The sequence below is a fragment of the Panthera onca genome, chromosome B3 (genome assembly GCF_046562875.1).
Source record: "Panthera onca isolate mPanOnc1 chromosome B3, mPanOnc1 haplotype 2, whole genome shotgun sequence".
Taxonomy (NCBI): domain Eukaryota; kingdom Metazoa; phylum Chordata; class Mammalia; order Carnivora; family Felidae; genus Panthera; species Panthera onca.
In genome coordinates, this window is record NC_138344.1 from 58,698,460 (window position 1) to 58,723,455 (window position 24,996).

Sequence of the window (24,996 nt, forward strand, 5' to 3'; positions counted from 1 at the left end):
CAAGAGCGTGCTATTGGTTTTACCTTAGTGAATCGGATATATGACATCTCTGTAAATAGTTAAAAATTCCAGGCATTGATTGTGTGGATAATGTAAAGGAGAAAAGTGAGATTTAGTATTATTTCATAGGATGTGTTGTTCTTACGAGAATTTTCCCTGTGGTCCATTGTTGAAAAAATAAAACTCTTTTTTAAAAACATTAAAAAATCATGATGGATTAATCATGGTCATAGTAGTACCTGGTGCCAAATACATATATTTGTAATTATAGCACTGAAGTATTGCATAATTAGAAGTTAATGCATGTCATAAACCTAAAACCTAAATCCTGATAATTTATTTAAGGTAACTTTTATTTTTCCTGCAGAAAATGGACTCTCTCTGATTTTGTTTGGATTGACTCAGGAGGAGTTTTTAAATAGACTAATGATCCATGGAAGCGCCAGTACTGTGGACTCTCTTTGCCATCTCAATGGTTGGGGGAGATGCTCAATCCCCATCCATGCACTGGAGGTAACAATATTAAATGTCCACATGACTTTGCTTGATTATTTTCTGTCATAGACTCTTACTTGACTGAAGATTTGGGAGAATTCATTTAACCTAGCAGCAAAAAGAGCTACAGTCTTTACCCAACCATTTGCTTAGTTCTGGTTATTTCAATACACTAATTCTGCTTAGGAATTCTGCTTACCCTTTTTGGTCTTAAAAGATAAAAAATTATAGTAAAAACTAAAAAAGAAAAAGTTGCAAAAAATGAAGGCAACAATAAGATGGTAAGACTAAATGAAGTAGAAGCAAGCTATGGAAATCACAAACAAAAGTGACCTTTTATTTCTACCTTATGGTCCCTACTCTTCTAATCAAACTATGGAAGCAGCATAACCTGAAAAATTTGTATAGCATTTTGTAGTTCACACTTTTTTATATGCATTATCTAGTTTTGTCTTAAAATAACATGAGATGATTTGGGTAGTCTTTTTTTTTTTTTTTGTAAGTTTATTATTTATTTTGAGAGAGAGAGAGAGAGAGACAGACACCGGAGGAGGAGGGGAGAGAATCCTAAGCAGGCTCTGTGCTGTAAGCATGGAGCCCAGTGTGGGACTTGAACTCATGAACTGAGAGATCATGACCTGAACCGAAATCAGAGTCCGGGGCTAAACTGAGCCACCCGGGTGCCCCTGGATAGTTTTTATTCATTTCATTTTACAGATGAAAAACCTTAGGCTCAGAATGGTTGAGTGAGTGGCCCATAGCAATACTAACAAGAACTGGAGCTAGAATCAAAGTCAAGGTACTTTTCTGTACATCACACAGACCCCAAAAGTTAATAATGTTGTATGTGAGTTTGTATTTTTAATGACAGCTTTATTAAAGTATAACACACATACCATAAAATTCACCCATCTAAGGAGTACAGTCCACTGATTTTTAGTGTATTCAGGGTTGTACAACTATCACTGTTATGTAATTCCAAACATTTTCATTACTTCAAAAAGAAACTCGGTCCATTAGCAGTCATTTACCAGTTCTCATGGCTGCTAAGTCCCAAACAATGATATGCCTTCTGTCTCTGGATTTGCCTATTCTGGACATTTCCTATACATGGAAATATAAAATATGTAGCCTTTTATGACTGGCTTCTTTCACATAGCATATTTTCAAGGGTCATCAATGTTGTAGCATATATCAGTACTTCTTTTTTTGTATGGCTGAATAATATTCCATTATATGGATGTACCACATTTTGTTTATCCATTCATCAGTTGATGGACATTGGGTTGTTTCCACTTTTTAGCTATTGTAAGTAATCCTGTGAACACTGGTGTACAAGTTTTGTGTCATATGTTTTCATTTCTCTTGGATATACACCTAGCAGTGGAATTACTGGGTCATTTAACTTTTTGAACCACAAAATTGTTTTTCACAGCAGCTGCACTATTTTACATTCCCACCAGCAGTGTGTGACGAGGGTTCCAAGAGCTCCACATCCTCACCAACACTTGTTATTGTCCACCTTTTATTATAACCATCCTAGTAGTTGTAAAGTCAAAATTAAGTCATTGTGTTGTTTTTTTTTTTTAAGTAAGCTCTATGCTCACTGTGGGGCTTGAATCCATGACCCCAAAATTGAGAGTCACCTGCTCTACCTACTGAGCCAGCCAGGGACCCCTCATTGTGGTTTTGATTTGCATTTTCCCAATGAGTAATGATGTTGAACATGTTTTCATTTGCTTATTGTCCATTTGTGTATGTCTTTGGAGAAATGTCTATTTAAAGCTTTGTCCATTTAAAAATTTTTTTCTGTCATTGAGTTCTAAAATTTCTTTATATTTTCTGGGTACTGGAATCTGATGACTTTTAAATATTTTCTCCCATTCTGTGGGTTTTCTTTTTACCTTCTCGATGATGTCCTTTGAAATACAAAGGTTTTGAATTTTGATAGTCAATTTACTTTTTTTAATCTCTAGTGCTTTTGGTTCATATCTAAGAAATCATTGCCTAAACTGAGGCAATGGGGTTTTACAAGAGTTTTATCGTTTTAGCTCTTACGTTTAGGTCTGTGATGCATTGTGATTAATTTTTGTATTAGCAAGGGATTCAGTTTCATTCTTTTGTATGTGGATACTCATTTCTTCCAGCACCATTTGTTGAAGAACTTATTTTTATACACTACAAAATATCATTGAGAAAATTTGAGTAATGGGGAAAAAAAGAAAATTTGTCACCTATAAATCCATTATCCAGAAGTAATCATACTTATTTCCTTGTGGTTATTTTTCTTAAATATTAATGTTAATAATGTGTAATTTCATTAATATTCTTATCAACCCTGAAGGTAAATACTGTTATTAATCCCATTTTATTCATGAGGGAACACAGACAGGTTAGGAAATCTAATTCAGATATACGTGAATAGTGTTTTCCGATATTACATGAATGGTGATAGTTAGCCAGGATTTGAACCTAGGCAGCATGACTGCTGAGCCTCTGTCCTTATATAGTGTTCATGCCTATGTGTGACTTTAATTAGGATTGCATGGTATGTAAGAGATCACAACTAACACCACAGAAATACAGACAGTTATAAGAGAATATTATGAAAAATCATATGCCAACAAATTGGGCACTCTGGAACAAATGGATCAATTCCTAGAAACATATAATAAAGGATTGCATGGTAAATGGAGCATTGTCTTGGCCTTAGTCTCACTCCATATACAAATGAGTAAATATATATGATTTTAGTGATAACAACAACAATAATAAAGCAAATATCTTGTACCCACCATCCCAGCAAGAACTGGATTAACATTCTTTTTTTTTTTTTTTTTAATTTTTTTTTAACATTTATTTATTTTTTGAGAGACAGAGATGGAGCATGAGCAGGGGAGGTACAGAGAGAGGGGGAGACACAGAATTGGAAGTAGGCTTCAGGCTCTGAGCTGTCAGCACCGAACCAGACATGGGGCTCGAACTCACGAAGCGTGAGGTCATGACCTGAGGCGAAGCCGGTCGCTTAACCGACTGAGCCACCCAGGCGCCCCTGGATTAACATTCTTGAATGTGTGCCCCTCTCCATCCTATTCTCTTACCTCACTCAGTGTCAGAGTTAACTACAATTCTGAAAATTTTAACCATGCCCTTGCTTTTCTTTATCTTACTCCACATAAATATATCTTCAAATAATGCTATTTAGTTATGGCTATTGTTGAATTTTGCATATAGTGGTACCATGGTATATATTCTTTTGGGACTGTTTTTTTAACACTAAACATAATATTTTGTGATTCATCCAGTGTTAGTTTGTATAACTGTAATTTATTCAGTTTCACTCCCATATAGGATCCTATTGTATCAATACATCTTTACTTATCCACCTTTAGGTTTTTTCCAGTTGTTTTCTATTATGGACAAGTCACTATAAGCAGTACACATCCACTGTAGCGCGTGTGCAAGAGTTTCTCCTTGGTGGTAGTAGAAATGCTGGGTCGTGGGACATGTGCATCTTTAACTTTACTAAGTAAACACTCTAGTTTTCCAAAGTTGGTTTATCAGTTTATGTTCTCACCAGCAATGTATGTTAGTTTTTGTTGTATGTCTTTTCCAACCCTTGGCATTTGTAGATTTTTCAAATTTTGCCAACCTGGTATTACAATGGGTTTTAATTTGCATTTCCCTGATGATTCAGGTTGATAAATATATGACATTTGGATTTCTTTTGTAAAGTGACTGTTCAAGTCTTTTGTCTATTGTCTCTTGGGGCGTTTGTCTTTTTCTTACTGGTTTGTAGTTTGTATGTCGGATATATTCTAGATACTAATCTTTTTTTCTAAGTGGGATGAATATATTCTAATGTGTGGCTTGACTTTTTATGTTCTGTGTGGGGTCTTTAATGTAGTTCTAAATTTTAGTGTATTTTTATTAATCAGTCTTTTTTGCATGTAATTTGTGCCTTCTCCTATCCTGAAGTCATAAAGATGTTTTTGTATTTTTTCCTAAGTGTTAAAATTATGATTTTTGGGGCGCCTGGGTGGCTCTGTCAGTTAGGTGGCCGACTTCGGCTCAGGTCATGATCTCGCGGTCCGTGAGTTCAAGCCCCGCGTCGGGCTCTGTGCTGACAGCTCAGAGCCTGGAGCCTGTTTCAGATTCTGTGTCTCCCTCTCTCTGACCCTCCCCCATTCATGCTCTGTCTCTCTCTGTCTCAAAAATAAATAAAAACTTAAAAAAAAAAATTAAAACACTTTAAAAAAAATTATGATTTTCACATTTAAGTCCTTTATCATTTGGAACTTGTATTTATTCATGGTGTGAGGTGGGGACCTATTTCTACCCCCTGTGTATTGATAACCATTTGTCTCAGAACCATTTTTTTTCTAAACTCCTTCCTTTTACCACTACCCAAAATCTCTGTGTGTCAGGTCTCCATATATGCATGAGTTTGTTTCTGGGGGTCTATTTTGTTACATTGGTCTTTGCCTATCCGGGGCCAATTCTACCTAGTCTTAATTGTAAATCCCTCACTTTATTATTTTTCAGGATGTATTCATTATTCTTTCTTCCTTAACCCTCTTCCATCTGTTAGGATCAGCTTGTCAAGTTTCATGAAAAACTGTTAAGATTTTTATGAGAATTAGGTTAAATCTGTATATCAAGTTGGGAAGAATTGACATCTTTAGGGTATTTAATATTCCTATCCATAAACATAGTCTCTTTTCCCATTTTTTCATGTCTTTATTAATGTCTTTCAATGAAACATTATCATTTGTGCAATTTTTCCATTAAGAGCTTGACATCTTTTGTTAGCTTTATTTTTGGTCTGGATGTATTTATATTTAAATTTATGTGTATACATATGTAAATACTGTATGTTTAAATGTAGTATATCTTTACATATATTTAAAAACTTTTATATATTGATATTGTAAATGGTATATTTTTAAGTTATATTTTGTTACCAGTATAAAGAAATACATTGAGTTTTTATATGTTAATTTTTCTTTATTTCTGTACCTTTTATGTTACTTGGAGAAAATCAATATGTTTCCAATTTCCATGACTTACAGGAAATAGGTGAGAGTGCAGAGATTTCCATAATTTTCATTAATATAGTGTTTTTTTTCAAGTTTTTATTTAAATCGTTTTATTTATATGTTAACATATATGGTAAAGTTGGTTTCTGGTATAGAATTTAGTGATTCATCACTGAGGTATAACACCCAGTGCGCATCCCAGCAAGTGCCCTCCTTAATACCCATCACCCATTTAACCCGTTCCCACTCACCTCCCTCCATCAAACCTCAGTTTGTGTTCTATTGTTAGAGTCTCTTGTGGTTTGTTTCCCTCTCTCCTCTTCCCTCCCCCTTCCTGTATGTTCATGTATTTTGTTTAAGTTCCACATAAGAGTGAAATCTTGGTATTGTCTTTCTCTGACTTATTTTGCTTAGCATAATACACTATAGCTCCATCCACATAGTTGCAAATGGCAAGATTTCATTCTTTTTGATTGCTGAGTAATACTCCATTGTGTGTGTGTGTGTGTGTGTGTGTGTGTGTGTGTGTGTGTGTGTATGCCACATCTTCTTTATCCATTCATCAGTTAGTGGACATTTGGGCTCTTTCCATAGTTTGGCTATTGTTGATGATGCTGCTATAAACAGTGGGGTGCATGTGCCCTTTCAAATCTGTATTTTTGTATCCTTTGGGTAAATAGTGTAATTGCTGGGTTGTAGGGTAGTTCTGTTTTTAACTTTTTGAGGAACCTCCATACTATTCTCCAGAGTGGCTGCACCAGTTTGCATTCCCACCTACAGTGTAAGAAGGTTCTCCTTTCTCCACATCCTTGCCAACAACAACAGATGTTGTTTCCTGTGTTGTTAATGTTAGCCATTCTGACAGGTGTGAGGTGGTATCTCATTGTGGGTTTGATTTGTATTTCCCTGATGAGTGATGTTGAGCATCTTTTCATGTGTCTGTTAGCCATCTGTATGTCTTCTTTGGAAAAATGTCTGTTCATATCTTCTCATTTCTTAACTGGTAGATACTGAGTTTTGTATCCAGTGAATTTGCTAAGTTTTCTTATCCTAATAATTTGTTAGATTTTATTGAACTTTTTATATACTTAGCTACAATAACATCAGAATAATACAGTTTTGTTTCTTCTCTTCAAATCCTTATTCTTCTAACTTTTTTTCCTTATTTTGTTGCTGGGACCTCTAGCATAGAGTATCACTCAGAAGTAACAGTGGGCATCCTTATTTATTCCTGATTTTAAAAAAGAATACCTGTAATATCTATCCATATTGATATACATGAGTCTGTGCACACTCATGTATATCAAGAAAACCTTTATAAGATTGACTTTTCTTTTTTTCCTATGAGTTTTTTTTTTTTTTTTAAGTTTGTTTATTTTGAGAGAGACTGAGACAGCGTGAGTTGGGGGGGTGCAGTGAGAGAGGGAGACAGAGAATCTTTGCACTGATGGTGTAGAGCTGGACACAGGGCTGAAATCCACCAAACCATGAGATCATGACCTGAGCTGAAACCAAGAGTTTGACGTTTAACTGACTAAGCCACCCAGGCACCCCAGGTGTTGTTTTGTTTTTTAAATCATGAATGGGTATTGAAATTTTATTGAATACTTGTTCTGAATCTCTTGATATAATCATATGAGTCATCCCCTTTCATTTACTGTAATAAACTACATTAATCAATTTTACTTTTATTGTGAAATATAACATGTATAAAAAAGTATACAGAATACACATACAGTTTAACAAATAATTACAAAGCAAAAAGTCTTGTAACCACCACCAAGTTCAAAAGATAGAACATCACTAGCGCTGTAGAAGCTCCCGTGACCTCTAGTAGCTTGGATATTAAATATTAAGTTTATGTTCTTTTAGAGGATATTCTAGGAAATGTACATATTTACATGATCAAAACTAAAGTTAGTAACTTTACCCTTCTTGATAATACAGGTCCGTTGAATGCTTTAATTTTATTTACTTTTTCTCCCTACTTAAGTTACTATTGTTTTTATTTTTTTAAACCAAAGTAGACATCATTATTATGTATTTAGGTTCATTTCTTTAAAAAAAAATTTTTTTAATGTTTATTTATTTTTGAGAGAGAGAGAGAACGAGCATGAGTGGGGAAGGAACAGAGAAAGAGGGAGACACAGAATCTGAAGCAGGCTCCAGGCTCTGAGCTGTCCGCACAGAGCCCAACAAGGGGCTCGAACTCAAAAACCGTGAGATCATGCCCTGAGCCGAAGTCAGACGTTTAACTGACTGCACCAACCAGGTGCTCTTCAAAGTTCTCTTTTTGCACAGATATGATATATTTTCTTTGCTCTTCATTTCTTCTCCCATTTTAGGCCTTCACTCTGCCTGGAGTGTATCATTAAGAATCTCTTTTAGTGAGGATCTGACTGGTGCTGAATTCTCCGTTTTTATCTAACTAATAACATCTGTTTTGCTGTCATTTTTGGAAGATATTTTTGGAAGGTGTGGAATTCTAGGTAGGCAGTTTTCCTTCAGAACATTCCTGATCACTTTGTCCTATATTCTGGATTCCATTGTCACTGAGAAATCAGTTTCTTTGAGGATAGTTTATTTTCTCCCTTCAGGCTACTTTTGTGATCTTTTTGTTTTTAGTGTTCTGCAGTTTGACCAATTTTATGTCTCACTAATGAATCATAGTCTTTAATTGGAAAAATACTGGTCTATCTGATACAAATTCTTTAAAATTTGTTGAGACTTCCTTTCTAGCCTAGTAAGTACTCAGTTTTCATAACTGTTCCATGTACTTGAACATTGAATGTGCATTTTACCCCCACATCCTGTGACATCACAGTGTAGTTCAATCAAAAGTAATTATAATTTGCATACTTTCTTCAATTTCTCTTTTACCTTTATGAGTGTTTATTACATTGTGGATGATTTCTTTATATCTCCCAGCTCACCAATTTTCTTTTCAGCTGTGTCTAATCTGTTCTAAACACATCCTTCGAGTATCTAATTTCATTTTTTATTTTTTTATTTCTAGAATTACTATTTGGTCATTGTTTTAAAATATGTTATTTAGAGAATTTTCAAATTTACAGAAAAATTGAAAAAATAGTAAAATGAGCATCCATTTACCCTTCATCATTCACCAGCTGTTAACATTTTGCCACATATGTCTTGACTGGTTGTGTACTTTTTATTTTTGCCAAACTATTTAAAAGTTACTAACTTTGTAACTTTTTAAGTTCTTTGGCGTATATCTTCTAAGAACAAGAATATTCTCTTATTTAATCATACACAATTCAGTTTTCCCTCCCACCACCCAGACCAAAGACAGTTTTTTATGGTCTCTCTTTGGAGGCACTTGTTTTTCTAGTCCATCCACTTTTGGAGAGTGTCATGAGCCCTAGGTTTATCCTCTTTTCCTGGATGTGTAACTTCTACCAATACCTCTCACTCAACCTGCCTGGTCTGTTACACCCAGAACTTCAAAGTTAGTCTCCAGACTAACAGCATCACCGTCACCTAGGGATTTATTGAAGTGCAAATTTTCAAGCCCTACCCCAGACTTAATGAATCAGAAACTCTGGGGGTAGGGTTTAGCAATTTACTCTGGGTCATTCTTAAGCACAGTGCTTTAGGGTAAGAGTGTCAAGCTTTCTGCAGAGAGCCAGATAGCAAGTATTTTAGGATTTGCTGGTAGGATTCTATTGCAACTACTCAGAGGTGCCATTTGTAGCCATTGACAATATGTAAATGAATGGGTGAATGGGTGTGGCTATGTTCCCATAAAACTTTAGTTACAAAAACTGGCAAGGGCTAAATTTGGTTGGTGGGTCTTAGTTGTCCAATCCCTGCTTTAGGCTGTTAGAAATTTGCAGAATTGGGGTGCCTGGGTGGCTTAGTTGGTTAAGTGTCTGACTTTGGCTCAGGTCATGATCTCAGTTTGTGAGTTCAAGCCCCACGTTGGGCTCTGTGCTGACAGCTCAGAACCTACAGCCTGCTTCAGATTCTGTGTCTCCCATTCTTTCTCTGCCTCTGCTGTGCATATGCTCTCTCTCTTTCTCAAAAATAAATAAACATTGAAAAAGAAAAAAAGAAAAAGCACACTAGCGAGAAAAAAAAAGAAAAAGAAATTTGCAGAATCTTTCAGACAGCAGTTGGTTTTAGAGCATTCAGTTTTCTGGATTTGTCTTTCCCCTCATTGTTATCCCGGGAAAATTTTTTTGTTTGCATTTCAACTGAGCATTTATTTTTATTTATTTATTTAAAAAAAATTTTTTTTAACGTTTATTTATTTTTGAGACAGAGAGAGACAGAGCATGAACGGGGGAGGGTCAGAGAGAGGGAGACACAGAATCTGAAACAGGCTCCAGGCTCTGAGCGGTCAGCACAGAGCCCGACACGGGGCTCGAACTCACGGACCGCGAGATCATGACCTGAGCTGAAGTCGGCCGCTTAACCGACTGAGCCACCCAGGCGCCCCATCAACTGAGCATTTAAATATGTGTGTGTGTGTGTGTGTGTGTGTGTGTGTGTTTTAATCTGTGATTTTTAAGTGTACTGTATGGAAAGCTTCCTTAATATGCCTTATCAGAAATGGGAGTCTGTTTTTATTTTTTTAGTAAAAAAATCTTTTTATAAAGAGAGCATGAGCAGAGGAGAGGGACACAGAGAGAGAGAGAGAGAGAGAGAGAGAGAGAGAGAGAGAATGAGAATCTTAAGCAGGCTCCATGCTCAGGGCAGGGCCCAACATGGGGCTTGATCCCATCACCCTGGGATCATGGCCTGAGCTGAAATCAAGAGTTGAACCCTCAACCAACTGAGCCATCCAGGCGCCCTGGGAGTCTGTCTTTAGCCTGCTTTTTCAGTAAACTTTGTATCATGAAGTTTATATCACAAAATGCTTTAACATTTTAATTCAAATGGACTGTAAATTAACTGTAATAATAGTCCCCAAGAACCTGGCTTTGAATGGAATTAGAATTACAGATGGTAGAGCTGGAAGTGTTTTCTAATCTAACCTCCTATTTCTACCAAAGCAGAAACTGATGTTCAGCAAAGTTGGAGACTTGGGCAGATTGCATGGTTAGTCATTGTCAGAATCCTCACCAGAACCGGGGTACTGCTGCAGGGTAGAGCGCCTTGTGTCTCTTGCAGTCTCAGTACGTTAAGTTATAAAGTTAAAAAAAAAAAATCTATATCCTTAATTTTTTCCTATTGTAAGTTTTCCCGATTTTCTCCTGTTTCAGGCTGGGATAGAAAATCGTCAGCTGGACACAGTAGATTTCTTTTTGAAGAGCAAAGAAAATCTTTTGAATCCATCCTCAAAATCTTCTGTACCTGATCAGTTGGATCATTTTCCATCTCATTTATATTTAAAAAGTAAGTAGAAAAGTCTTCTGCATTTGTATTTTTCATTTTACCTTTTTAGTCATTTTCAAATTATTGTGCTTTTTGGTGACTGACTTGCCAAAAGTCAATCATGACATTTTATGTATTTCGTGGAATCTTGAGAGACTTGTAAGAATCTGTAAATGTTCTCATTCTAAGTGGATTGTTTATTGTTCATATCCTGTACTATGCTTTGTATTTTTAGTATACAAGGAAGAAATGGCCTTTCAAATTCAAGAGAATTTCATTCAAAAGAGAACAAAATTCATTTGCAAAATTGCTCACTCTTGCAACTGTCTGAGATATTTAGTGATGCCTGAGTTATGGATTAAGACTTGTTATATATAAATTTTTCAGCTTAACTCTTCTGCTTATTTGCTGCTTTACCAACGCTTCTTTTCAAGATTTGGCTTTCGTGTTTAATAAACAGGAAACCTAGTTGTTATTCTTCAACCAGGTAGCCATGCACATCCTCTCCTTAGAGGTACAGGGTAATAAAGTATGTTTTTCCTTACACTTACAGTTTTATAATCTTTTTTTGTTTTTTTTTTTTTTTGGTCTCTTGCTGGTATAGATCTCTTTCTTGTTAATAGATCCCCTTTTAATTGTGGTGGCCTAGAATTTCATTCTGTGGGCTTTGCCATAATTTTCCCAACCATACTCCTATTAGATTTTTGATTGATTCCAATTTTTACTATTGTTGGTAGTGTGCTATAAATGCTGTGTGTGTGTGTGTGTGTGTGTGTGTGTATAATTTCACATACATACAATTACTGGGATAAATGTGTAGATGTGAAATTTCCAGGTCAAAGAGACACATGATTTATATTCTTAAATGCTTTGAGAAATTGTCCCCCAGAAAAGTTTTATCAACTTGTACTCTAGTTACATGGAGAAAACAACAGCCTGCTTTTTTTCCATCAATACAGTGTTCTCACTGACACTGTGGATTCGAAATTTTCTTTTTTAAAAAACATTTTCTTTCATCTTGCTTGCCCAGTTTGCCCTTTCCTTTTGCATTGCTAACTTTTTTTTTAATACTCCAATTTCTTTTTTTTTTTCCAATTTTTAATGTTTAATTTTGAGAGAAAGAGAGAGTGTGAGCAGGGGAGGGGTAGAGAGACAGAGACAGAATTTGAAGCAGGCTCCAGGCTCTGAGCGGTCAGCAAGAGCCCAACGTGGGGCTAGAACAAAACAAGCAGGAAAATCATGAACTGAGTTGAAATTGGACGCTTAACCAACTGAGCCATCCAGGCACCAATCTGATTTCTTTTTTTAAGTCTGCTTGAATTTATAGAAAAAGGCCTGGTTTGTGGTAAGTGGAATTCCCTCAGCAATTGTCTGGTCATTATTCACTTCTATTTGGTCTTGGTCAGTGATTCCTCCTCCTTCCCCTCTCGCCTGCACTGCTCTGCCCTAAATGGTGGGGATGAGTCTGGAAACCAGCATGGGAATAGCTTACCAGCTGTCTCAAAGGCAATCTTAGGTTTCTCATCATGCTCATGCAATTCTGCAGGTGGGGCCAATGCTGAGATAAACAGGAATCCCTTTATTAGGGCCCAAAGCTGGCAAATGGAGGCTTCAGGAGCCTGCACTTCCTGCTTTCACCTGCATGTTTAAGAGAATGGTTTTGGAAACAGGCTGAAGTTCAAATTTTGGCTCTGCCATTTACTTACCAAATTAGCATGGGCAAATTATTTTAATCCCTCTTAACCTCAGTTTCCTCATCTATGGGAAAACGGCTACAGCACCTACCTCTCAGCATTGTTGAAAATGAAAAAAAATGAGATAGCACTTATAAAACACCAAGCCTGATACTTAAGATATAGCATAGGTGGTCAGTAAAAGGTGGTTACTAACAATACCAGTAAACAATGACTAATAGTAAGTAGAATCACTAACGTTTGCAGGTAAGACTTCATAAAATTTTTGTGAACTTTTTGAGAGGAGGATACTGGCCTTGTTTTTTGCTTGTCCAGGCAGCCCAAGATGCCCAACTTCGAGGATTGGGTGTCGGATGAGGAGAAGGTACGCATAGCTGCTAAATTCATCACTCATGCACCCCCAGGGGAATTTAATGAGGTGTTCAACAATGTCTGGCTACTACTTAATTGATGATCTCAGGGAAGGGGTAGCACATGCGTTTGCCTAGAATAACATGCGTCAGTTCACACCTGTGAAGATAGAAGGTAGAAGATTGGGTCTTCGTTACAGAACAGTCACCTGGGTAATAGATTTTTAGACCCAAGAAACAAAATTTTAAGTCTGATCATTTATGGAAAGAAGCAAGTGACCCCCAGCCAGAGGATGTAGATGGAAGTCTGAAGTCTTGGACAGAACCATGTGACAGTGCTTTAAGGGCCAACGTGAAAGATCTTTATTCCAGTGGCTTCTGTATGATTTATGCTAAAACTATAGACAGGCAACAGACCATTATTGTATGCATTGAAGCCATCAGTTTCAGCCTAAAAACTTCTGGAATGGTAGAGATCAGAGTGGAAGTTCACCATCACACCACCTACAGCCCAGGTGGTTGGAGTACTTAAGATTCAGGTTCACGGGGTGCCTGGGTGGTTCATTCAGTTAAGCATCCAACTCTTGATTTTGGCCCCAGTCCTGATCTCACAGTTTGTGGGTTCGAGCCCTGCATCAGGCTCTGTGCTGATGGTAGGGAGCATGCTTGGGATTCTCTCCGTCTTTCTCTGTCCCTCCCCCTGCTTTCTCTCTCTCTCTCTCTCTCTCAAAATAAACTTTAAAAAGTTTAAAAAATTAAAAAAAATCATTTTCACTATTAAGATGACAATGTTCAGTTGGTTAGTCATAAAGATGTATAGGATTCAGTAATTGTTTCAAATGAAGTCCAGATTGCCAAGTCATTGAGCATGCGGAAAGTAATTATCATACCGCAATTAGTGAAAACTATCAAACAGTGTCAGGCACCACGTTCAAGGCCTTGTGCCAGCAGCTTCCAGTTACCCACACCAGAAATCTACTGGAACAAGATACTCAGCTACAAGAGTGGCAAAGAAATGAGGAATGCTTAAAGGCCGAATGTAGGATTTTTCAGTATGTGGAGAGAAAGGATTCAACATGTGATCATATGATGAATAAGTGATTTCTAAACAAGAGTGGTGTTTTGGGGTGCCCGGCTGGCTCAGTCAGTAGAGCCTACAACTCTCGATCTTGCAGTTGTGAGTTGGAGCCCTGTGTTGAATATAGAGATTACTTAAGAATAAAAATAAAAAATTTTAAAGTGGTATTTTGCTAGGGCTTTCAAAGTTAGCAGGTTTCTAACCTTATAGAGTACTGTTGAACCTATAGCATCGTCTTGATCCTTTTGTGTTCTCTGCCTTTTAATTTGTTTTCACTATATCTACTTGTAAAAAAAATTTTTTTTTAATTCTGCCACATTTAATGATGGAGAAGGAGATCTATCCCGGAGTCATTTTACCGTTTAGAAAATTTTCCTAGCCAGGAAGCCCTGTTACTGATAAAGAAAGGTAATATGGTCGGTACTTTTCTACCCCTATCCTTCAAAGCACTTCCGGTACTTCAGTGGTTTTTACTGAGCCACCAGCAGCCAAAGAGGCTATGTTACAAACTAGCTGAATGGAAGACATGTTTATCCTTCTCCCTCTGACTGCTTTGATCATCATTTACTGCATCTCATAAATGTAGTGTTCAAAAGTTTGGATTGGGCTTTTCAGATCCTTTTCTGGGGGCAAAGGAAGTTTTCTGGAAATACCATTATAATCAGCTTCCCTGGGGAAGTTGTTTTTAAGTGCAAAGAGTTGAACCACATTCCCTGCACATTAATGTATTGGCACATGAATGTGTTTTTCTCCTCCCTCATTATCTCCTTCCCCTCTACCACCATTATACAGTTCTAGATATCTGCATTTTTTTATTTTTAAAAATTTATTCATTTTTTGAGACCCAGAGACAGAGCATGAGTGGGGAAGGCGCAGAGAGACAGGGAGACACAGGATCTGAAGCAGGCTCCAGGCTCTGAGCTGTCAGCACAGAACCCGATGCAGGACTCGAACTTATGGACTGCAAGATCATGACCTGAGCCAAAGTCGGATGCTTAACCCACTGAGCCACCCAGGCACCCTAACATCTGTGTGTTTAGATGAGTTTTACCCACTTACTGTTTTTTGTTCAAGAACTGCTGACATAATAGGGATGTAGTAGGGTATAAAACTTGAAAAATGCAGATGTTGAAGGAATAATAGTTATCTTGTGTTTTAATACTTTGTGGCAGGATTATACTATAAGCAGATGAATCAGACAACTATGTAAATCACAAACAAAAACTAAAAATGAACCAAAGTGAAAAAGGATAACGTTCCAGGCAATATCTTTCTCTTGTAACCTGTTATTTAAGGGAATGCTACTGATTTGTTCTAAATAGGATGTATAATTTGTTGCAGATTCCTCTTTCTCATTCCTGTCTGCCAAGAACTCAAATGTAACTGTGATATAGCAACCCTTCCCTAGTATACTGGCTGGTATATGTGTGATATCAGAATGACATAGATACAATATGACAACTGATAATGATGGATTCATTTACATTGTTTACACTTCCATGACCAGGCCTTAAGGGAAGGTCAGTTCTTAAAATAAGTAGTGTCTTCCTACCTATCTCCAAATACATGTCAAAACAGAAGGGTGTTTGTGCTTCAGCTTTGTTTTTGCTCAGTAATACAGTCAAACAAGCTTGTTTCCAAGTTACCCGTTGAGCTGTGGAAGAATTTTTATTTCAAATAAAGTATATTTGTGGGCTGCCTGGGTGGCTTAGTAGGCTGAGCATCCAACTCTTGATTTTGGCTCAGCTCATGATCCCAGCGTTGTGGGATTGAGCCCTGAGTTGAATTCTAAGCTGGGTGTGGAGCCCGCTTAGGATTCATTCTTTTCTCTCTCTCCCTCCCTCTCTCTCCCTCCCTCCCCATCTATCTCCTTGCCCCACCCCCCAACCCCCATCCTTCCTCTGCTGCATGAGTGCACGCACGCACTCCCTCTCAAATAAAAATAAATATATTTGTATTATGTGTCTTTCATAGTATCCATTCATACTGCACTATCCTCTATATCAGGTAGTCCAATAGACATATATCTGTTATGTTCCTAAAAAATTTTAACATATTTTTGATTATGTTAGTTTTGTTAGAAGAATACTGGTGTTCATGTTAATTTCTTTGGTTCTTTCTCAGATGTGGAAAAGCTGACACCAGCCTTGGATTTACTTTGCTCAGCAATTAGAGAAAGTGATTCTGAAACCCAAAGCAAACACTTTTCAGAACAGTTGCTTAATCTTACACTGTCTTTTCTTAACAAACAAATAAAGGAGCTTTTTCTTCACAATGAAGGTAAGATAGCAGCAAAGAGGGGTGCAACTGCCCTATCCGTGTGTCAGGACAGAGATCCCAGTGGTCCTATTGCCCGAGAAAATATAAGCCAAGAGACTGCTATTTCCTAAAGCTGAGAAGAGTCAGTGTATACAATTGATTGAGTGAAATAGGTTCCAATACTGGCCACGTTGACAGAAGGGACTAATTATTGTGAAAAGGGTTATGTTAAAACACAGAGCTACTGGTAAATACGAATAAGCTCAGATTTTTTTGTTTGAAATTTGAAAACACCGAGTTTAATTTTTCGGCATTTTTCTAGAATTCTTTATAACAGCTTAGGGTTTATTTTCTCCAGTTCTTGCTCTCTCTATATGTATATGCACACGTACATTTTTATATACATGAAATTGGCAAATTGATGTTTTCCACAGAACTAGATGAACATCTACAGCAGGGAGTGAACATTTTGACCAGCTACATTAATGAACTTCGAACCTTCATGATAAAGTTTCCTTGGAAGATAATAGATACCGTAGATGAATATGATGTAAATGAAAATGTCCCCAAAGTAAGAGAAAGCGATATATGGAAGAAACTCAGTGTTGAGGTAAATATGAGTAATTACTACTTCTTTTATTTGCCAGATTTAGAGGATCTGAGAAAACAATTTGAAAACCGGAATTTAGAATCTGTACATTTGTGATTCAGAATCTTTAGCAAGGTTTTATACATTTGGAGTTTAGGTTTTATAGATTTGGAGATCTCTGGGCATGACTTCAAATTTATGTCTACAAGCTTGTGTATTTAATTGAGAACACAGAGAGGTTCCCTCTGAATTCTTAATGCCAGATCTGCCCACTTAGATCCAGGGACAAGCACCCAACCCCAAAACTATGTGAAGTGGCACACTCTTCACGATATTTCTTCAATGGCTAGGGCCTGGCACTTTGGACTTAAGCATTCTGCCTGACCTTTGGGTAAATCACATTGCTGCTGGTAGTTTGATCTTAGGAAACTTTTATTTTATGGCATTATTTCTTGGACATATACTCAGTTTGAGTCCTATCTCAGATTCCAGTTAAGATATCTTGCCAGTTAAATTTTCTAGCTCACCTGCTTGACTTTTTTTTTTTTTTTTTTTTTTAACAGTTATTTATTTTTGAGACAGAGACAGAGCATGAACGGGGGAGGGTCAGAGAGAGAGGGAGACACAGAACCCAAAACAGGCTCCAGTTGTCAGCACAGAGACCTACGCGGGGCTCGAACTCACAGACCGTGAGATCATGACCTGAGCCGAAGTCGGCCGCTTAACCGACTGAGCCACCCAGGCGCCCCTTGACTTTCTTTTTATAGAAGTTAGTACAACCAGACTGTGCTGCTGCCCTCTTTATGACTGGGGACTGGAAGAATCCCTCCACCCACCTGTCGAGTATTGGCTTTGGAAAGACAAAGACCAAAATAGCTTAACCCAGATGATCAAACTCAGTAGGGAGTGAAAGTGATAAGTTTGACATACTGTCAGGTTCGCAGGACTGCTGTTCTTGGGGTGGAGGAACAGGGAAATAGCTGGTGTGACTGCTTTTTCTGTATCTCTTATTCTCTATCCGAAAGTTAATTGATTTTCCCTCTACTGTTTTTGGCTTCTCTTTTACAGTCTCCTTTGCAGGTTTCACTTCCTATTTTTCACCCTTTAATATACTCCAAGGTACCATCCATGGTCCTCTGGTCTTTTTGCTCAAAATAATTGATTTTTAACTTTTTGAAAGGTTATAGCCTATTTTGATGAAAGCTGTGGACTCTGTCTCCAAAAATATACATGTGATTGTGTGCATGTACACATGCATACAATTTTGCATAAGTCTTCATGGGATTTACCTACTCCTTGAAAGCCCCGGGTTAAGAATGCCCCTATTTGGGCCACCTGGGTGACTCAGTTGGTAAAGTATCCAACTTCAACTCAGGTCATGATCTCCTGGTTTGTGAGTTTGAGCCTGGCATTGGGATTTGTACTAATGGTGTGGAACCTGCCTGGGATTCTTTCTCTCTCCCTCTCTCTTTGTCCCTTCCCAACTTGTGCACGTGCACTCTCTCAAAAAAAAAAAAAAAAAAAAGTCCCTCTTCTGTCTAGGGTATAGGTCTTCAGTGTAGGTCTTTATTCCTTCTTACTAGGATTTTTGCTGTAACCTTCTAATGCCTTACTGTCTTGAGCTTGAATCCCCTGTAGTCTATTCTCCACATTGCTACCTGAACATTCTTCCTAAAATATGTATCTGGTTATGTCACCCTTAGCTTTTAAGATCTTTCAGTGTTTCCACATAAATTTCAGGATACAATCTATCTCCTACATATAACACCCTTCATGATGGAACCTCTGCTTTTCTTTCAAATCTCATCTGCTACTATGTCCAGTTTTTTCTCCAGTTAAATTGAGTAATTTGGAGTTTCCTAAAGAGTGATACCGTTTCTTGCCTTTATACCTCGGTATATATTCCCTCTTTTTGGGACACTTGTCCTGTTTCCTCAATATATGTATGTAATGCTTACTTGCCTTTTAAATTTCACCTCATTAGTCCTCTCTACTAGGAAGACTTTTCTTTTGTTGTTACCTCTTTTATTTAGATGCTCCTCTTCTGGACCCTCCTCTCTAGCACCCTGGGATACCTGCATCATTGCCTTTATCATACAAGACTATACTCAATACTTTATTTGTATATTTTCCACTAGTCTAATAGCCTGTATTTTGGTCAACTTCATCTGTCCTGTGCAAAGCACCAAATCTAGTGGTTGATTTTCAATAAAAGTCTATTAGGTGCTCAATAAATATATCAGTCCCATGTTGATAATCATAATAAGGAAATAAAAAGGAACTTAAAAGGCAAATACGTTTCCTCATTTTCTTAGGAAGTTATTGCCGATGCTATTTTGAGCAACAGAATACCAGAGGCACAGGCTTTCTTCAGGATTAACAGTCATTCTGCTCAAAGACTTGAGGAGCTGATTAGAATAGGCCTAAATTTGGTCTTTGACAATTTGAAAAAGAACAACATAAAGGAAGCCTCTGAACTTTTGAAGAACATGGTGAGTTGCATAAACTGTCTGATCTTAAAGTCTCTAATGGAAGAAACATTCTCTATATTGAATGCAATTTCTGATTGATATAAAAATTGATTTGTATTCATAGTTGTGTCAGAAACTAAGAAATTTATATAGCCTTTACTGGGAAATAGTCAGAAATGTTCTTTGGTACTGAGAACTTTTTTGAAGAAATTTTTTTATTGGGAGTTTCCATCATTTATTCTCTGTTATACTTGGCACTTTGACTAGAAGGAGACAGTGCTTTTCCTAGAAGGCTTCACACATGTCAAAGTGTGCACAGAACCTCGTTTGTTGGGAAACATTCTGGGTTGTTCGTGTGACCCCTTACGTCTCCATTTGAGCTAATGGCTTATACTTTTACTTCGTGCTCTGTGGTTTTACTTCATTTGAGAAGGGGAAGTCCCAGAGGTAGGCCTCCTGGACTAAGCTGAGACCTGGCCCTAATCTGCATGGTCGTGGCTTGTCCATGGTAACTTTCTAGAGGTACAGAGTGAAACCATGCAAGCATTGTGATTTGCATTGACTTTTGTTTTCAAGTGAATCATTATAGCAGATACCTGCAGTTTTGGTCATGGTAGCCTAGCATTACCTTAAATTGTTCTATCTGCTGCTTTTGTTCTGGCAAAATGGCTAAGGACTTTAGGGATAGGCAGTGTATACGTAAGGTAAATCTAGAGTATGAGTGTTCACAAGAGCAGAAAAGGTGTAGAATTCTAACAGGGTACATGTCTGTAATAGAGTATTTCTTTATCCAACATATATTTATGTTTAAAATAGTCCTTTTACAAAATGTAAAGGTTTTTCAATTTTTCTGTTTATTACAGGGCTTTGATGTAAAAGACCAGTTGCTCAAGATCTGCTTCTATACAACTGATAAAGATATACGGGACTTTTTGGTAGGTAAAGGTGAGGCTATGTAGTTTACATCTTCTAGTAAACCTTGGTGAAAATTCAAAATGAATTATTTTAATATTCGACTAATGTCTAGTAAGTAAAAGTATTAGAATTCCTTTTATTTTTAATGATCATTTTGCATTTGTGGTAAAAGAAAATTTGTGTGAATATATATACACTTCAAAAATTCAAAATACAGTTCTTAAATGGCATTTAATCTTATGACATTTGTTTTGCAGTTGTGATTGATTTTTGTGAGGTCATTGCTTAATTACTTTTTATTCAAGGTTGAAATTTTAAAAGAAAAAAATTATTTTTCTGAAAATGAAAAGAGAACTATAGACTTCGTGCATCAAGTTGAGAAGTTTTATTCAGGACATTTTCAAGAAAATGTGCAGATCCAGTCCTTTGCCAGGTAGTCTTATTAGCCTGCTTTCGATAATATGGAAAAAATATTGTGGACATTGTTTATAATTGTTAGTGAGCACAGGTTTTTTATGTGGAATTGAGCTTACATTCTCTATGAAGATAAAACTTGTATCATCCAGAAGGGACTCAGGGAATTTCCTCTCATTTCAATATTTGTATAATTACATACATATTTTTAAGATAATAAATACAAAAATTATAGTATTGAATTATGTGTTTCCTAAAAGAGTTGAAGTTCATGAGCAGATTTTCCCTCCAAAATTAAAAAAATTTATACCACTGTTTCAGGTATAGGATGAAGGAACAGGATTTTTTCAAGCACAAATCTGTTTTGGACTCACTCCTGAAACATGATCCTAAAGATAAATTTAACAAACAGGACCACAGAGTTGTGTTAAATTGGGCTCAGTGGTGGAATCAACTAACACAAGAATCCATCCTTCTCCCCAGGATAAGTCCAGAAGGCAAGTGTGAAAGAACCTAAAATTTAAACATATTGTATGAGAATTAAATTAGGCATTTGAATATTTTGGTGAGTCTCCATTTTGGAATTCCTTTTGGAGGAAGAATACTCAGTTACTTTAAAATGCAAGTCATTGCATGAAGACCTCTTATCTCAAGGTTTTTATTTTAATTTTTAGAGAGTGTGTGCATGAGCTGGGGAGGGGCAGAGGGGAGAGAGGGGGAGAGAGAGAGAGAATGAGAATGAGAATCTTAGGCAGGCTCCATGCTCAGCAAGGAGCCCAACATGGGGCTCAATCCCATGACTCTGGGATATCTCAAGGTTTTTGTAAGAGATTTATAATGTGACAGTGAAAGAGAAAAGCCATATGGTCTAGTGAATTGAAATTTCAAGGCTAAGAATTCTCTAGCCAGCCTCAAAGTGACATCTGTGTTTTTCCAATAGTCTTTGAGTTTCTTCTTGTGTAAACTAAGGATCTGTATCACATGAGGGCTCTGGGGAACAAGTAATAGTAGTTATGTATAGAATGTTAAATTCATGTTAACTATTACAGCCAAAGTTATTTTGTTTGTTTATTTAATTTGAGAGAGAGAGAGAGAGAGAGAGAGAGAGCGAGCATGAGCCAGGGAGAGGCAGAGAGAGAGGGAAAGGAAGAATCCCAAGCAGACTCTGTGCTGTTAGTGCAGAGCCCAACGTAGGACTTGATCCCATGAACCATGAGATCATGCCCTGAACCGAAATCAGAAGTCAGGCACTTAACTGACTGAGCCACCCATGTGCCCCCAAAGTTTTTATTTATATTAAGAAAAGAAAAGGGAAGAAGAATCTATTAAGTTAATTATTGTTGAGTTTTGTGTCAATAATCATAATTCACTGCTGTTTTAAAATGTATTTTATTCTTAATGCAGAGTACAAATCATATTCTCCCGAAGCCCTCTGGAGATACCTCACAGCTCGCCATGATTGGTCAAGCATTATCTTGTGGATTGGAGAATTTCAGACCCAGAACAGTTGTGCTTCACTTCAGCAGAACAGATGGCCCCTTCTGACTGTTGATGTTATTGATCAGAATACTTGCTGCAACAACTACATGAGGAATGAAATTTTAGATAAGCTGGCCAGGTATTGTAACTGGAGATGAATACAAGGAAGGGCAATAAAAAACTAATGGTGTAAATTTTGCTCTGAAATGCCATAAATCCAATGCAATGTTGTTTCATAGTATTTTAAAATTATAGTGTTACCATATATTGAGGTTTTAAAATCACATGCATTTTGGAGTGCCTGGGTGGCTCAGTTGAGTGTCTAACTCTTGATTTTGGCTCAGATCATGATCTATCTAATGGTTTGTGAGATATTGAGCCCCATGTCAGGCTTCATGCTGTCAGTGCAGAGCCTGTTTGGAATTCTCTCTCTCTCCCTCTCTTTCTCTGCCTCTCCCCTGCTCATGCTTGCTCTCTCTCTCTCTCTCTCTCTCTCTCTCTCAAAATAAATAATTTAAAAAAAAATATTTAAAATCACATGCATTTAACACCATGTGTTAGTGAATAGGTTCTCACACTGTAGCTGACATGGTCAGCTGTCATTGGAGCTACAAGGACCAAGTGGCAAGAGCTGAGAAGAGGATGCCTTAATGTCATGTAATGTCTCCTACTCTTCTCATTACTGTCACTGCACCTGTGTGCTGCCTGTGGATTTTAACTAAAGAGGACTGTTCAGTTAAGAAATGAGTGAGGGGGAGGGGTGCATCCGATTTTGGCTCACGTCATGATCTCACAGTTGGTGAATTCCAGCCCTGCATCGGGCTCTGTGTGGACAGCTCAGAGCCTGAAGCCTGCTTTGGGTTCTGTGTCTCCCTCTTTCTCTGCCTCTACCTCGTTTGCGTTCTGTCTCTCTCTCTCTCAAAAATAAACATTAAGAAAATAATTTTAAAAAATTTAAAAAAAATCAGTGAGGGGATGCCTGGGTGGCTTAGTTAAGTGTCCAACTCTTCATTTCAGTTGAGGTTATGATCTCGTGGTTCGTGAGTTCAAGCCCTGCATCAGTCTCTGTGCTGATGGTGCAGAGCCTGTTTGGGATTCTCTCTCTCTCTCTCTCTCTCTCTCTCTCTCTCTCTCTGCCCTGCACTCTCTCTGTCTCTCTCTCCCTCTCAAAATAAATAAACTTAAAAAAAGAAAAAAATTAGTGAAGGGTCAGTAGCTCTTGAAGTGATGTGAAGACTTTAAATTTTTAATTAATTGCTAAAAACAATTCTGTTAGATTGAACCATGTGAACTTGCCGTTTGTGTGGGTCAAAAATGGTTGAATATCAGCAATTTCACAGGCTAAACCTATCTTCCTAAGGCTATAAAAATAATATGATGAGACAATAACATATATATTAATTTTTAAGTTTCTGAAGCATATTCCTCATGTATTTATTTTATTTTATATTTATGCTTATTAGGGAAGTGTAGCTGTATTGTCCTAATCAATTTGAAGATGTGGAGAGTGAAATCTAGAGAAGTTAGGAGCTTTGCCCAAGCCAGTTACTTACAGGCTTCAATTCTTTTACCTCTGACTTTCTATTTGCTGTTCCTTCTATTGCACTAAATCCTTTCCTTATTTACTAAAAGTAAAATTGTATATAACTAGCATGGTTGTCAAATATTTGGCTTAATATTTATTTATTTAAAAAGCTAGTATGTGTGTGATTCAACAGGAATATGACATTAGTGAATTAGGTCTACAGTAAGAGATTAAAAGGAAAAACTCAGGGGCGCCTGGGTGGCTCAGTCGGTTGAGTGGCCGACTTTGGCTCAGGTCGTGATCTCGCGGTCCGTGAGTTCGAGCCCCGCATCGGTCTCTGTGCTGACAGCTCGGAGCCTGGAGCCTGTTTCAGATTCTGTGTCTCTCTCTCTCTGACCCTCCCCCATTCATGCTCTGTCTCTCTCTGTCTCAAAAATAAATAAACATTAAAAAAAAAATAAAAGGAAAAACTCATACCACCCTGTTAGATACAGAAGAGCATTTGATAAAATTCAGCATCTATTTATCATAAAAGCTACATATTAGCAAACTAAGAATGGATGCAAATTTCCTTAATGTGAAAGGAGTATCTAAAGAAATCTTGTAGCTAACGTTATGCTTGATGGTGAAACACCACAAACGTTCTATTTAGATTTGGAGCATGACAAGCCTGTTGTCGATTCTTCCCAAGTTGATCTTTAGATATAATGCAATCTCAATAAAAATCCCAGCAGGTTTTCGTGTGGATTTTAACAAGCTGATTATAAATATTTATATGAAAATGCAGAGGGTCAAGAATAGCCCTGAAAAAGAATTTGTCCTCCCAGATATAAAAGTTTATTCTAAAGCTCTAGCAACCAAGACAGAGTATTGGTTCAAGGATAGAAAAATAGACCAGAGAACAGAATAATGAGCATAGAAACAAACTTCTACATACATGCTCACTTTATATATGACAGAGGTGGCACTGAATAGTGGGCAAAGAACATTTTTTTCAACAAATGGGAGCTGGGGTAACAAAATAGCTGTGGCCGGGGGGGGGGGGGGGGGTTGGATTTAAACTGGACTTTTATTTTTAATTGGACTTTCTGCCTTCTCTCATGCATACAGTCAATTCCAAGTAGATTTCAAAACCCAAATGATAAATGTAAAACTATAAAACTTTTAGAAGATATGGAAGAATATTTTCATGACCTTGGGAGTAGGGTATGCTTTCTAAACGGCCTAAGGGGTCAAGGAGAATGGTTACTGAGACCTAGAGAGCTGCCTGGCAAGAGTTGTGTCCCTTAGTGGAGAGTGTCAGCCAACCTGCAGTCACCCAGCACAAAAAGAGTCAAGGTATCCTCAT

General features: G+C 37.3%; 1 protein-coding gene and 1 pseudogene across 2 annotated transcripts in view; both read left to right on the forward strand.

The window, feature by feature from the left end:
* SPG11 (SPG11 vesicle trafficking associated, spatacsin) overlaps nucleotides 1-24,996 on the forward strand; it is an 86,903-nt gene that overhangs the window by 15,364 nt on the left and 46,543 nt on the right. For both annotated transcript variants that reach the window (XM_060618693.3, XM_060618694.3), the window contains 9 exons: nucleotides 368-513; nucleotides 10,763-10,895; nucleotides 16,121-16,276; nucleotides 16,690-16,865; nucleotides 19,160-19,336; nucleotides 20,179-20,250; nucleotides 20,536-20,663; nucleotides 20,966-21,141; nucleotides 22,049-22,262. In XM_060618693.3, the coding sequence (XP_060474676.2) occupies nucleotides 368-513; nucleotides 10,763-10,895; nucleotides 16,121-16,276; nucleotides 16,690-16,865; nucleotides 19,160-19,336; nucleotides 20,179-20,250; nucleotides 20,536-20,663; nucleotides 20,966-21,141; nucleotides 22,049-22,262 (1,378 nt within the window). The remainder of the gene's footprint in view (nucleotides 1-367; nucleotides 514-10,762; nucleotides 10,896-16,120; nucleotides 16,277-16,689; nucleotides 16,866-19,159; nucleotides 19,337-20,178; nucleotides 20,251-20,535; nucleotides 20,664-20,965; nucleotides 21,142-22,048; nucleotides 22,263-24,996) is intronic.
* LOC144616692 (F-actin-capping protein subunit alpha-1-like) lies at nucleotides 11,257-15,324 on the forward strand (annotated as a pseudogene).